The sequence below is a fragment of the Panthera tigris genome, chromosome D1 (assembly GCF_018350195.1).
Source record: "Panthera tigris isolate Pti1 chromosome D1, P.tigris_Pti1_mat1.1, whole genome shotgun sequence".
NCBI lineage: Eukaryota > Metazoa > Chordata > Mammalia > Carnivora > Felidae > Panthera > Panthera tigris.
Genome location: NC_056669.1, coordinates 109,173,496 through 109,187,363, shown reverse-complemented (window position 1 = coordinate 109,187,363; position 13,868 = coordinate 109,173,496). Strand labels below are relative to the sequence as shown.

The following is a 13,868-nucleotide window of genomic DNA, read 5'->3' as shown; positions in this document are numbered from 1 at the left end:
CAACAATGTTCCTGGCCCTAATAAAACACTTTTCTTCTTGTGTCGCAGAGAATGACTCCCAAGGTGGGAGAACTAGGGAAATGAGGGTGGGGGTGTGTGTGTGTGTGTGTGTGTGTGTGTGTGTGTGTGGGCACGCACATGTGTAAGAATAGCATTGTGTAATAAGATAAAATAAACAGCATCACAGCATCAATACGCAGTATTTTAGCTGCACAGATACTGAGCCCATGGTTCCCAGAGTCTACAACTTCCTACACCAAGGGACTGCAGGTCCCTGGAACCAAAATGATACTGACCTTTTCCTTCCATAAAAGTAACAAAATTTGCATTATATTTGTTGGTGTGGAGTTTCTCTTCCAAGTCAAAAGTTCTTTTCCCTTCAATTTCATCATCTGAAATGCCATCATCTTCATAGCGTCGTCGCATGGTACCACGCTGGGGGAGAGAGGGACAGAAGGATCAAATCATGTACTTTTTCATGCTTATCTAAAAGTACTCACAAACATATGTACGCTTCAACTTTATGTACTTTCAACTTCAGGTGTTATGTCAAACATCAATTTTCCTTGCCTTATAAACCTTTCTCTCAACTAAAGGTCAGGTAATGTCCTCAGAATGTACAGAATATAACAAAATTTTGATGGGCCACTGGTTCCCTACTTGTGAATTCTACCTCTGCTAACTCTTTGGACCTAGAGATATAAATTTACAATAGAAATATGACCAGGGCGCCTGGGTGGCTCAGTCAGTTAAGTGTCTGACTTTGGCTCAGGTCATGATCTCATGGTTCGTGAGTTCAACCCCACATCGGGCTCTGTGCTGACAGCTCAGAGCCTGGATCCTGCTTCAGATTCTGTGTCTCCTTCTCTCTCTGCCCCTCCCCCACTCACACTCTGTCTCTGCCTCTCAAGAATAAATAAACATAAAAAAAAAAAAAAGAAATATGACCAAATTGTGTTCACAGTCCAATAAAGACTGGAGACAATCTGTATATAGATATCTTAGGTCAGGATACAAAATACAATGTTTTCATAGGGGAAAGCTGTATCTACATTAGTTTTCTAAAACAATCTTCAAGAATAGGCTAAAACATTTGAATTAATGAAACAAAAACTCCTTTACACCAGATAAAAGAAGTTAATCTAAACAACTTAGTATTCCAAATAGCAGACCATCAATATTTAGCTTTAAGGATATCTCCCCAAAGAAAATATACAAGGGTGCCTGGGTGACTCAGCTGGAAGAGCATGCAACTCTTGATCTCGGTGTCACGAGTTCAAGGCCCATGGTGGGTATAGGGATTAATTAAATAAATTGGAAAAAGAAAACATATAAATGGCCAAAGAACACAGGAAAAGATACTCAATATCATTAGTCATTAGGGGAAATGAAAATCAAAACCACCATGAGATACCACTTCACACCCACTAGGATGGCTATTATCAAAAGGTGGACAATAACAAATGATGGTGAGAATCTAGAGAAACTAGAACCCTCATACACGGCTGGCGGGAATGTAAAACGGTGCAGCCATGGAAAACAGTTTAGCAGTTCCTCAAAAAATTAAATATGGAGTCATCTTATGACCCAGTAATTCTACTCCTAGGTACATATCCAAAAGCATTAAAATCCTATGTCCACACAAAAACTTGTACACAGGTGTTCATAGCAGCATTAACCCAAATGTCAACGGATTGATGAATGGATTAAAAAATGTGGTATATTTACACAATGGAATAATATTTGGCCATAAAAAGGAATGAAATACTGGTATGTAGCTACAGCATGGAAGAATACTGAAAATATTATGCTAAGTGAAAGAAGTCAAGCACAACAGAGCACATCATCACAGATTATGGAATTTTATTTACATGAAATGTCCAGAATAGGCAAACCCATACAGATAGAAAGTAGATTAATAGTTGCCAGGGGCTGGGGAGAGCAGTAGGAAGTGACTATTAATGGTATGGGTTTCTTTCAAGAGTCATGAAAATATTCTGGAATTAGCAAGTGGTGGTATTTGTACAACTCTTGTGACTATACTAAAAACCCAATGAATTATATACACTTAAACTGGTGAGTTTTACAGTATATGAATTATAGCTCATAAGCTATATTTTTAAAAAACTGATAACTTTGCTTATGCTGCAACACATTCTAGTATATTTACTTTAGCTAGTGTCCAATTTTGCTGAAATTTCTTGCATATATACACATGGGACAACTGGTATGGAAGTGGTAGGGGCAAAGGTTAATAAAGTAGCCCTACCCTAGGACGTACTAAGAACAAACAAACTTGGAATTTAAAGTTAGATATCAGGGGAAGGTCTCCTGGGGAATGGGGGTCAGTGAAGGGGCAGAAACGAGTCATAAGAAATAAAATTAAAGAAAGTAAGAATGACTGTTACACACTGGAGCAGAGCTAGATTCAACATACCAATAGTATGTTTGGTAGAAATACTGAGGGATACCTGGTATCTTTTCCATATTTGGCAAAAACTTTGTAATACTTTTACCTACCACCTTTGCTGCCATAAGTCCCAGCTCAAAGGCCAAAAGAAGACCTAATTTTGGTAAGCTTCACTTATTTCAATACCATCACTGCTCAAAATATTTTTAGGTAGCTTGATAGAGGGGGTTATTTTCACCGACATTTCTTTTTTTGTTTTTATTTCTTTTGAGAGAGACAGATAGAGCAAGCTGGGAAGGGGCGGGGGTGGGGTGGGGTGGGGAGAGAGAGAATCCCAAGTGGGCTCCACACTGTCAGCACAGAGCCCGATTCACGAGCTCTGAGACCATGACCTGAGCCACAACCAAAAGTCAGACACTTAACCGACTGAGCCACTCAGGTGACCCTTCACTGACAGTTTCTGACACAAGTTTTGTTGTTTTTTTTTTTTTTTAAACTTTTAAAGTTTATTTATTTTGAGAAAGAAGCGGGGGGCAAGGAGAACACACACTCACGGGAGTGCAGGGGAGGGGCAGAGAGAAAATCCCAAGCAGGCTCCCTGCTGTCAATGCAGAGTCCAATGCCAGGGGCTTGGGGTTCAAATCCACAAACCCTGAGACTTGAGCAGAAATCAAGAGTCAGATACTTAACTGACTGACCAAACCACCCAGGTGCTCCCCCACCTTTTAAAATTAATAAAAAAAAATTTTTTTTAATGTGTATTATTTACTTTTTTTTTTTTTTTAATTTTTTATTTATTTATTTTTGGGACAGAGAGAGACAGAGCACGAACGGGGGAGGGGCAGAGAGAGAGGGAGACACAGAATCAGAAACAGGCTCCAGGCTCTGAGCCATCAGCCCAGAGCCCGACGCGGGGCTCGAACTCACGGACCGCGAGATCGTGACCTGGCTGAAGTCGGACGCTCAACCGACTGCGCCACCCAGGCGCCCCTATTTACTTTTGAGAGAGAGAGAGACAGAGCTTGAGCAGGGGAGGGACAGAGAGAGAGGGAGACACAGAATCCGAAGCAGGCTCCAGGCACTGAGTTGACAGCACAGAGCCTGACGTGGGGCACAAACCCACATGAACTGTGAGATCATGACCTGAGCCGAAGCTGGATGCTTAACTGACTGAGCTACCCAGGTGCCCCTTAAATTTTTTGTTTTAACGTTTTTTTATTTTTGAGAGAATGCAAGCAGGGGAGTGGCAGAGAGAGCGAGCCAGACAGATCAGAAGCGGGCTCTGCTCTGACAGCAGAGAGCCTGACGCTGGGCTCAAACTCATCAACTTTATTTTTCTTCTATGAAACTATGTGGTGGCCACAGCTGAAGCCTGGGTCCTCTGCACGGAGACTGGTGTGGGTCTCTTTTACAACATGTCAGTGAATTCCTGATAGGGAGACTTGGTGAACACAGTCTCTTTCCAGAAGTCAGGGTTGAGACAGCTGTAGGTCTTATCTTGGAAATGGCATCAAAAGTGGTCTTGGCTGGGTGCCTGGGTGGCTCAGTTGGTTAAGCATCCAACTTCAGCTCAGGTCATGATCTTGTGGTTCCTGAGTTGGCGCCCTACATCGGGCTTGCTGCTGTCAGCCCAGAGCCTGCTTCGGATCCTCTGTCCCCCTCTCTCTGCCCCTTTCCCACTCACACATGCTCTCTCTCGAAAATAAACATTAAAAAAAAAAAAAAAAAAAAAAGTGGCCTTGGCGAAGTTGCCCATGATGGTAGCACAGCCCCTAGCCAAGTGTCATCAATACTGGCTATCAACAGTAGCTTCTTGGGCACAGGAACTGCATGAGTTTACTTCCATATAAGATATCTTCAGTTCCCCTCCCCTCTTTTTTTTTAAAATTTTTTTTAATGTTTATTTATTTTTGAGAGAGAGTGAGTGCAAGCAGGGGAGGGGCACAGAGAGAGAGGGAGACACAGAACCTGAAGCAGGCTCCAGGCTGTCAGCAGAAAGCCTTATGCGGGGGCGGGGCTCAAGCTGTGAGATCATGACCTGAGCCAAAGTCGGATGCTTAACTGTGACTGAGCCACCCAGGTGCCCCTCCTCAGCTCCCCTCCTTACTGTACTTCATTTATGTGTCTTTGAAGAGAAGTCCAAAATATGAATTCCAAGTATCACAGAACAAAGACAATACAATCAGAATTAATGTAGTTTCCCCTTCTCCCCTGCAAAATTTAGAAAGCACTAATTTGCACTGTAAGTTCTAATATACTTGTAAAAAAAAAAAAATCCCAGTCATATTTTCAAATTTCAACCTTTCCTGGGTCTACCATTACTGATTCTTCTTCAGTAAGGAGGACATAATCACCCTGATTATTCCAAAATTTCTAACATGGTAGCCAGAAGTTCCCCCATCCTTCCTTTATTTTTATATGCTTCTTCCTTCCAATATTCAAGAAGACTCCTTTCATTTACACTTTCAATATAGAGAATATAAGGATATAGGGAAATCTGCTCTAGCCAAGCCACGTAAAAGACAAGAGAAAAATGAATTTGGATTCTTGTTTTCTTTTTGAGTGTTTTAAATGGGAAGTCAGCAATAATGCAAAAATTATTTGTATCAGTTTTAATACTGCCAAGAATGGTGTTTGTTGTTTTTCTGTCTATTCCTTGTCTTAATGTAAATCCTGGTGAAAGTAAACATCTATAACAAATTTCTTAGTGCTATAAAAACACAGTCAGTCCTTGTAATAAGCCTGGAAATCAGTAGGAAATAACACAATTTGCTACAGGGGAAACCCAAAAGGCAAGGCCACTTTAATGCTAAGGAAAGCAACCACCAATCCCCTCCAGCCCACCAACATTACCAAATAATTCAAAATGGTTTACCAGCATGCTGTGCTTTTTTTATTCTAGGTGCTTTTCATGAAGGCAATTTAGGCAACCCAGAGGAAGTTACTGGCCTCCCATAGATGCCAGCCCTCACTGAACTCGGTGTCACAATAAATAGCAGGTACAAACTGAACACTGAAATCTATTCCAACCACATTTTCACTCAAAAGCAATTTGTACTTTCCAGGGTCAATAGTGAGCTGTAGTCATGAATAACCAATCACTGTTTATTCTATTTAGATGACCAAACTATATAGCAAACTCATGTTTTCCAGGATTCAAATAATAAAAAGAATTTTAAAACTGCCTTAAAAACATTCACCACTCTTTATTTTTGAGACAGAGAGCACGCACGTGAACTCACGAGCAGAGGAGGGGCAGAGAGAGGGAGGGAGACAGAGGCTCCGAAGCTAACAGTGCAGAGCCTGACATGGGGCTCGATTCAGGAACTGTGAGACCATGACCTGAATTGAAGTCAGATGCTCAACCAACTGAGCCACCTAGACGCCCTAACACTCACCACTCTCAGTCAAGTTGTAACTAACTACATTAAATGATATAAATGGCTACATAAATGGAATATTTAGATTAACTCAATTACCGACAGGTAAGTCAAGCTCAATGGATATAAATATTACACAATCATTTCCCTAGATGATTAGGTGAAAAAAAGATAATGAGGCAAGACTAGATGCAAACAGGTATCAATCATTATATAGAAACTTTCAGCATTCTCTTTTCTAAACATGTAGTAAAAAAAAGAATGATGGAAAGGGCACTGTCTTAAGATGTCTTTAGGCAACACACTTAAAAAGTAAAACAGCAGGGCGCCTGGGTGGCTCAGTCGGTTGAGCATCTGACTTCGGCTCAGGTCATGATCTCGTGGTTTGTGAGTTTGAGCCCTGCATCGGGCTCTGTGCTGACAGCTCAGAGCCTGGAGCCTGCTTCAGATTCTGCGTCTCCTCCTCTCTCTGCCCCTCCCATGCTCGTGCTCTATCTCTCTCTGTCTCTCAATAATAAATAAACGTTAAGAAAAAAAATTTTTTTTAATAAATAAAAAAAAGTAAAACAACAGAGCAGAGTAAGACAGCAGAGAGTAAAACAGCAGAGAATTTTTACAGAGAGTAAAAATTAAAAAAAAGTAAAACAGCAGAGAATTCCCTAATGCCAGCAACCATCTGCCTCTCTTAGATATTTGGGGAGTGGAACGAGGTGAGAAAGAGAAATCATTTTTAAAGGTCAGATAAAACTAGACTTGTCCTATAGGAAAACAGCTAAGCCATCCAAGGCTAACATATACTCTAGTGAATATGTGACCATTAACACATTTATTACAATAAATAACACTGAAAAGTGCTTATAAAATGCTAAGTTTAAAAATCAGTACATGTGGGGTGCCCAGGTGCCTCAGTCAAACATCCAATTCTTGATTTCGGCTCATGTCATGATTTCAGTCATGGGATCAAGCCCTGCAGTGGGCTCCCCACTGAGTGTGGAGCCTAAGATTCTGTCTTTCTCTCAAAAAAAAAAAAAAAAAAAAATCAGCACATGAAATTATGCGAATTCGAGCCCCCAGACAGGCTCTGTGCTGACAGCTCAGAGCCTGGAGCCTACTTTGGATTCTGTATTGTGCCTCCCTCTCTCTCTGCCCCTTCCCCGCTCATGCTCTGTCTCTCTGTCTCTCTCTCTCCTTCAAAAATAAACATTAAAGGGGTGCCTGGGTGGCTCAGTCGGTTGAGCGACCGACTTCGGCTCAGGTCATGATCTCATGGTTTGTGAGTTTGAGCCTCGCGTCGGGCTCTGTGCCGACAGCTCAGAGCCTGAGTCTGCTTCGGATTCTGTGTCTCCCTCTCTCTCTGCCCCTCCCCCACTCATGCTCTGTCTCTGTCTCAGAAATAAACATAAAAAATTTTTTTAAAATAAACATTAAATTAAAAAGTGTGCATAAAAAAGAAACAGTGGAAGACAACAGTTCGTATTTGTTAACTTTTAGTGAAAGGTTTTCATGTTCCCCATACCATCTTTCTTTCAATACCTAACTTCTTTAATATTTTTATTACAAAAGTAATGTAATAGAAAGAAGGAAAAAAATGATGTGATCCTCTTTGACAAAATTCAGCACCCTTTCAATGATAAAAGACATTCAGCAAATTAGGAACAGAAGGTAACTTCCTTCAGCTAATAAAGGGCATCTACCAAAACCCCACAGCTATCACACTTAATGGTAAAAGACTGAGAACTTTCTCCCTAAGATCAGCAACGAGACATGGATGTCTGCTCTCCACTTCTATTCAACACTGCATTAGAGGTTCTAGCCAAGGCGATTAGGCACGAAAAAGACATACAAGGGGGTACCTGGGTGGTTCAGCGAATTAAATGTCTCACTCTCTTGGCTCAGGTCTTGATCTCACAGTGGTGAGCTCAAGCCCTGCACTGGGCCCCATGCTGGGCATGAAGCCTATGGAAGGGGAAGGGTAGGGGGAGGGGGAGGGAAGAAGGAAGGGAGGAAGGAAGGAAGGGAGGAAGGAAAAGGAAGAGAAGGGAAGAAGGAAAGGAAGAGAATAAGGAAGGGAAGGGAAGAAGGAAGGGAAGGGAAGAAGGAAGGAAGGGAAGAAGGAAGGGAAGGGAAGGGAAGAAGGAAGGGAAGGGAAGAAGGAAGGGAATGGAAGGGAAGGCAACGGAAGGGAAGAAGGAAGGAAGGGAAAGAAATGGAAGGGAAGGGAAGAAGGAAGGAAGGAAAGGAAGGAAAGGAATGAAGGAAGGAGAGAAAGAAAGAGAAAGAAAAAGAAAAAGAAAAGAAAAAAGAAAAAGAAAAAAGAAAAAGGAAGGAAGGGGAAGTTAAAGAACTTAAAAAAAATGGATCAAAGACTTAAAATGTAATGGCTAAAACTGTAAGTCTTCAGAAAACGTGTAAATATTCATGAATTTGGATTAGGCAATAGCTTCTTGGATATAACATCAAAATAACTGAACAACAAAACTGAACTTCCTCAAAATTAATACTTTTTGTGCTTCAAAAAACACTATCAAGAAAAATAAAATCAAACTACAGAATAGGAGAATATATTTGCAAATCATGTATCTCATAAGTATCCAGAATACATATCTGTATCTAGATGGATATCTAGAATATATAAAGAACTCTTACAACTTAATAATAAAAAGACAAAAATTAAAAAACAGGAAAAGGGTTTGAATAATTATCTCTCAAATATATATAACTGGCCAGTAAGCACATGAAGTATCATTAGTCATGAGTTCATTAATAGTCATTAAGACAATGTAAATCAAAACTACAATGAGATACTACCTTGTACCTACGAGTTGGATAACTAAAGCGCTGGTGAGAATGTGAATAAAGTAAAACCCTCATACACAGTTGGCGGAAATGCAGACTAGCACGACCCTCTTGGAAAAAGTCTGGCAGTTCTTCAAATGGTTAAACAGAGTTACCATATGACCCAGCAATTCCATTCCCAGGTACCTACCCAAGAGAATGAAAACATATGTCCACAAACATTCATAACAACATTATTCATTATAGCCAAAAGGCAGAAACAATTCAAAGGTCCATCAACTGGAGAACGGATAAATATAGTATATTCACACAATGGAATATTGTTTAGCAATAAAAGGGAGTGAAATACTGATACACGCTACAACACATAACAAGCTTTAAAAACAATGCTCAGTGAAAAAAGCCGGTCACAAAAGACTACATATTACATGATAACATTCATATGAAAGGTCCAGAATAAGTAAATCTATAGAGACAAAGTAGATTAGTGACTGCCAGGGGCTGGAGGGAAAAGAGATGGGGACTAACTGCTAATGACTTTTGGGTTTTTTTGAGGTAATGAAAATGTTCTGGAATTAGATAGTGGTAATGTCTGCACAACTTTGTGAATATATTAAAAACCACTGAATCGTACACTTTAAAAGGGTGACTTGTATAGCACAGAAATTGTATTTCAATAAAAAATGACTGGCAATCTGTAAGAGAAAAAAAGGTTAAGAAAGGGGTAATACATGTATATGTTTAAATAAAGCACTGTAGTTTGATAATATGAGAATAAGGTTTGATGTAGACCCATTCAAGACACACTGCTTAATACCGTTTCTGATTAAGCACAATTTGTTTTCTAAATAATTGCCATAGCCATTTAGGTTGATTTTATATGAAAGGGAGCATAGACAAGTGACTAAAAAAAAGTTAAGTATTTAATGAACTACCATGATGTTCCAGGAACGCAAAAACAGTTTGTTAGTTCTAAGAATTTCCACTCCCATCTACAGATATAATTCACCACTTTAACAGGGTAGAGGACAAAAATGGTATGATCATCTACATCTGTGCTGTCCAATATGGTAGCAACTAGCAGATTAAATATATTTTCAACAAATGATGCAGGGAGGGGCGGGCTCCTGGGTGGCTGAGACGGTTAAGCGTCTGACTTCTGCTCAGGTCATGATCTGGCAGTCCATGATCTCGCAGGGAGGTTTGAGCCCTGCGTTGAGCTCTGTGCTGACAGCTCAGAGTCTGGAGCCTGCTTTGGATTCTGTGTCTCCCTCTCTCTCTGCCCCTCTCCCACTCATGCTCTGTCTCTCTTTCTTTCTCAAAAATAAACATTAAAAAAATAATAAAGCTGGGCCCTTATCTAACACCATATACAAAAATTAACTCAAAATGGATCAAAAACCTAACCATAAGAGTTAAAACTATATAGGGGCACCTGGGTGGCTCAGTCAGGTGAGCATCTGACTTTGGCTCAGGTCATGATCTCGGGGTTAGTGAGTTCGAGTCCCGCACTGAGCTTGCTGCTGTCAGTGCGGAGCCCACTTTGTATCCTCTGTCTCCCTCTGCCTCTCTGCCCAACCCCACTCACGCTGTTTTTTAAAAATAAATAAAACGTTAAAAAAGTAATAATAAATAAAAACAAAACAAAAAAAGTTAAAACTGTAACATTTTTAGAAAAAAATGCAGGGAACATCTTCACAACATTGGATTTCTTGGACATGACACCAAAAGCAAAGGAAAAAACCAGACATACTAGACTTCATCAAAATTAAAAACTTTTGTGCAGGGGCACCTGGCCGGCTCAGCTGGTAGAACATGAAACTCTTGATCTCAGGGCTGTAAATTCGAGCCCCATACAGGGTGCTAAGATTACTTTAAAATAAAATCTTTAAAAAAAGAAACTTTTGTGCAAAGGATACTATCAACAGAGCAAAAAGACAAACTACAGAATGGGAGAAAATATTTGCAAATCCTATATCTGATAAGGAATTAATATCTAGAATATATAAAGAATTCTTACAACTCAACAACAAAATAACTCAATTTAAAAATGGGCAAAGGACTGGGGTGCCTGGTGGTGCAGTCAGTTAAGCATCTAACTTCAGCTCAGGACATGGTTTTGCAGTTCACGGGTTCAAGCCCTGAGCTTGGTTCTATGCTGACAGCTCAGAGCCTGAAGCCTGCTTCAGATTCTGTGTCTCCTTCTCTCTCTGTCCCTCCCCTGCTCCTCCCTCCCCCTTCCTCTGTCTCTCTCTCTCTCTCTCTCTCTCTCTGTCTCTCTGTCTCTCTCTCTCTCTCTCTCTGCAAAATAAACATTTAAAAAAAACTGGGAAAGGACTTAAACATTTCTCCAAAGAAGATATACAAATGACCAATATGCACACGAAAAGATGCTCAGCATCACTAGTTGTCAGGGAAATGCAAATCAAAACCACAATGAAGTTTCACCATTAGGATGTGTTATTGTCTCAAAAAAAAAAAAAAAAAAAAAAAAAAACCACCAAAAATAACCCAACACTCAAAATGACAAGTGTTAGCAAGGAAACAGAGAAACTGGAACCCTTATGCATTGCTGATAGGAACATAATATGGTGAAGCCTGTGTGGAAAACAGTGGGGCAGTTGCTCAAAAAATTAAATGCAGAATTACCATATGATCCGGTAATTCCACTTTTAGGTACATACCCAAAAGACTGAAAGCAGGGACTCAAACAGATATTTTTACACTAATATTCATAACAGCACTATTCATAATAGTCAGAAGGTACAAACAATCCCAAATGTCCACTGACAGATAAACAAATGGAATGTGGTATATAGATACAATGGAATATTATTCAGCAATAAGAGGAATGGAGTTCTGATGATACATGTTGCACCTTGAATGAATCTTGAAGACATTATGCTCTGCGAAATAGACCTGATTCAAAAGGATAAATATTGTAGGATCCCACTTATGAGAGGTACCTAGAACAGGCAAATTCACAAAGACAGAAAGCAGATTAGAAGTTATCAAGGGCTGGGGGGAGAGGAAGAATGGGGAGTTACTGCTGTACGGTTAGAGTTTCTATTTGGGGTAATGACAAAGCTTTGGAAATAAATACTGATGATAGTTGCACAAAGCTGTGAATGTAATTAATGCCACTGAACTGTACACTTAAAAATAGTTAAAATGGGGGCAGGCGTCTGGGTAGATCAGGTTATGATCTCACGGTTCGTGAGTTCGAGGCCTGCACCAGGCCCTCTGCTGTCAGCACAGAGACCACTTCAGATCCTCTGTCCCCCTGTCTCTCTGCCCCTCCCCCATTTGCACTCTCTTTTAAAAATAAACATTTATTTAAAAAAAATTTTTAATGTTTACTTATTTTTGAGAGAGACATAAAAATAAACAAACATTTAAAAAGTAGTTAGGGGTGCCTGGGTGGCTCAGTCGGATCAGCCTCCAACATTGGCTCATGTCATAATCTCCCAGTTGGTGGGCTTATGCCCCGAGTCAAGCTCTGTGCTGACAGCTCAGAGCCTGGAGCCCGCTTTGGATTCTGTCTCCCTCTCTCTCTGTCCCTCCCCCACTCACTTGCTCACTCTCTCAAAAATAGACATAATTTTTTTTAATAGTTAAAGCGGCAAATTTTTATATGTATTTTACCACAATTTTAAAGAATCATGTAATATACCAAAAACCACCCTCTGAGAACCAATGTACAATTATATATCATATCAATTTTTGTATCAAATAGTTTTTCTTCTTTTCTTTTTTTGCAGTATTTATTTTGAAAAAGAAAAAGAGTGGGGCAGGGGCAGAGACAGAGACAGAGGGAGAGAGAGAATCCCAACCAGGCTCTGCTCAGCACAGAGACCGACGCAGGGCCTGAACTCATGAAACATGGGATCATAACCTGAGCCAAAACCCAGAGTCAGCAGGTCACTTAACCGGCTGAGCCACTAAGGCACCCCTCTAGTAGTTTTCTTACCTAAGATAATCACTCTGTGAGGGTCAGGAAATAGGATGGCATCATTTTACAAATGAAAAAGACACGTAAAACTGACCCACATTAACTTTTTTGGGTAACAGAAAAGCAAGAAAGCAGAAGTGTCTAAAGGGAGAACTTACATAGTGTCATTCTACTACTACTACTACTTTGCTCTGCAATCTTAAGTAAATCATTTAACTTCTTTAGATCTAATTTTCCCTAGGTGTTAAGGTCCCTTTGTGTTCTAAAATAAAGTCCTCTGCAATCTGGTTCCAGCTGAGACCTCAGTCTTGCTCCTGTATTATACAATGTGGAAAATCTGCTGCATACCAGTCCCCCGGGTCTGTCTGTCCTTATTCAAAGAATATTTTTTTCAGATCCGGCTCCCTCTGCCCTGACCAGGGAGACCTGCTGGCGGTTGGCAGGGTAGCTCTCCTAGGGACTTCCACATCTTCTTCCCATCTTCCCACAACTCCCTCTCCCATATTAAACAAACTTTCACATATCTCAGTCAACCAGATGTTAGTAGTTCTTTCTGGAGAGCTTAGGCAATTCTCATCCCCAAAGGGCACAAAAGAAATCAGAGAAGGAATAAGCTGTATAAAGTATGAAAAGGCAGTTTTTATTTTTTTTTAATTTTTTTTTTATATTTTATTTTTGAGAGTGAGCGAGCGAGCACACATGGGAGAGAGGCAGAGAGAGAGGGAGACACAGAATCCAGAGCAGGCTCCAGGCTCTGAGCTGTCAGCATAGAGCCCGACGTGGGGCTCGAACTTACAAACCATGAAATCATGACCTGAGTCGAAGTCGGACACTTAACCAACTGAGCCACCTAGGCGACCCACAAAAAGGCAGTTCTTATTAATGACACCCAGAAAGGCTACTGCCATAAGGCAAACAACATCCCTATAAGATTATTATCCTCTCCACTTTACAAAGAAAATGAAGGACAGAAGTAACTTCCCCAAGTTACAAAGCTAGTAAAATTGGTGTGGATGGTATCTGAACCCTGATACTTTGTTTCTAGGCCAATGGTCTTAACTACTGCTCTATGCTGACACTGGTTTGGAATGAAACTTCAGCCAGACCAGTAGCTTGAGGCAGATGGAAGAAACTAGCAAAGGAAGGAGACTCCATACAGCTGAAATGGCTCTGGCAGAGAAAGGAAAAGTGGTGAGAGGTGATGGCAACAAAGGAGATTTTCTTTAAATTAGAACACTGTGTTTTGTAGATAGGAGGTTAGCAAAGATTCTTCCCCAGGGTAGGAGATTTCTGGTATTTGCTAAGGGATGCTACTTTTCTAGCTCTGCCA

The 13,868-nt window shown here is 40.5% G+C and overlaps 1 protein-coding gene across 1 annotated transcript in view; it reads right to left on the bottom strand.

Moving 5' to 3' along the window:
• KDM2A (lysine demethylase 2A) overlaps window positions 1-13,868 on the bottom strand; it is a 111,493-nt gene that overhangs the window by 49,260 nt on the left and 48,365 nt on the right. The window contains exon 4 of the mRNA XM_042959162.1: window positions 297-435. Coding sequence (XP_042815096.1) covers window positions 297-435 — 139 coding nt within the window. The remainder of the gene's footprint in view (window positions 1-296; window positions 436-13,868) is intronic.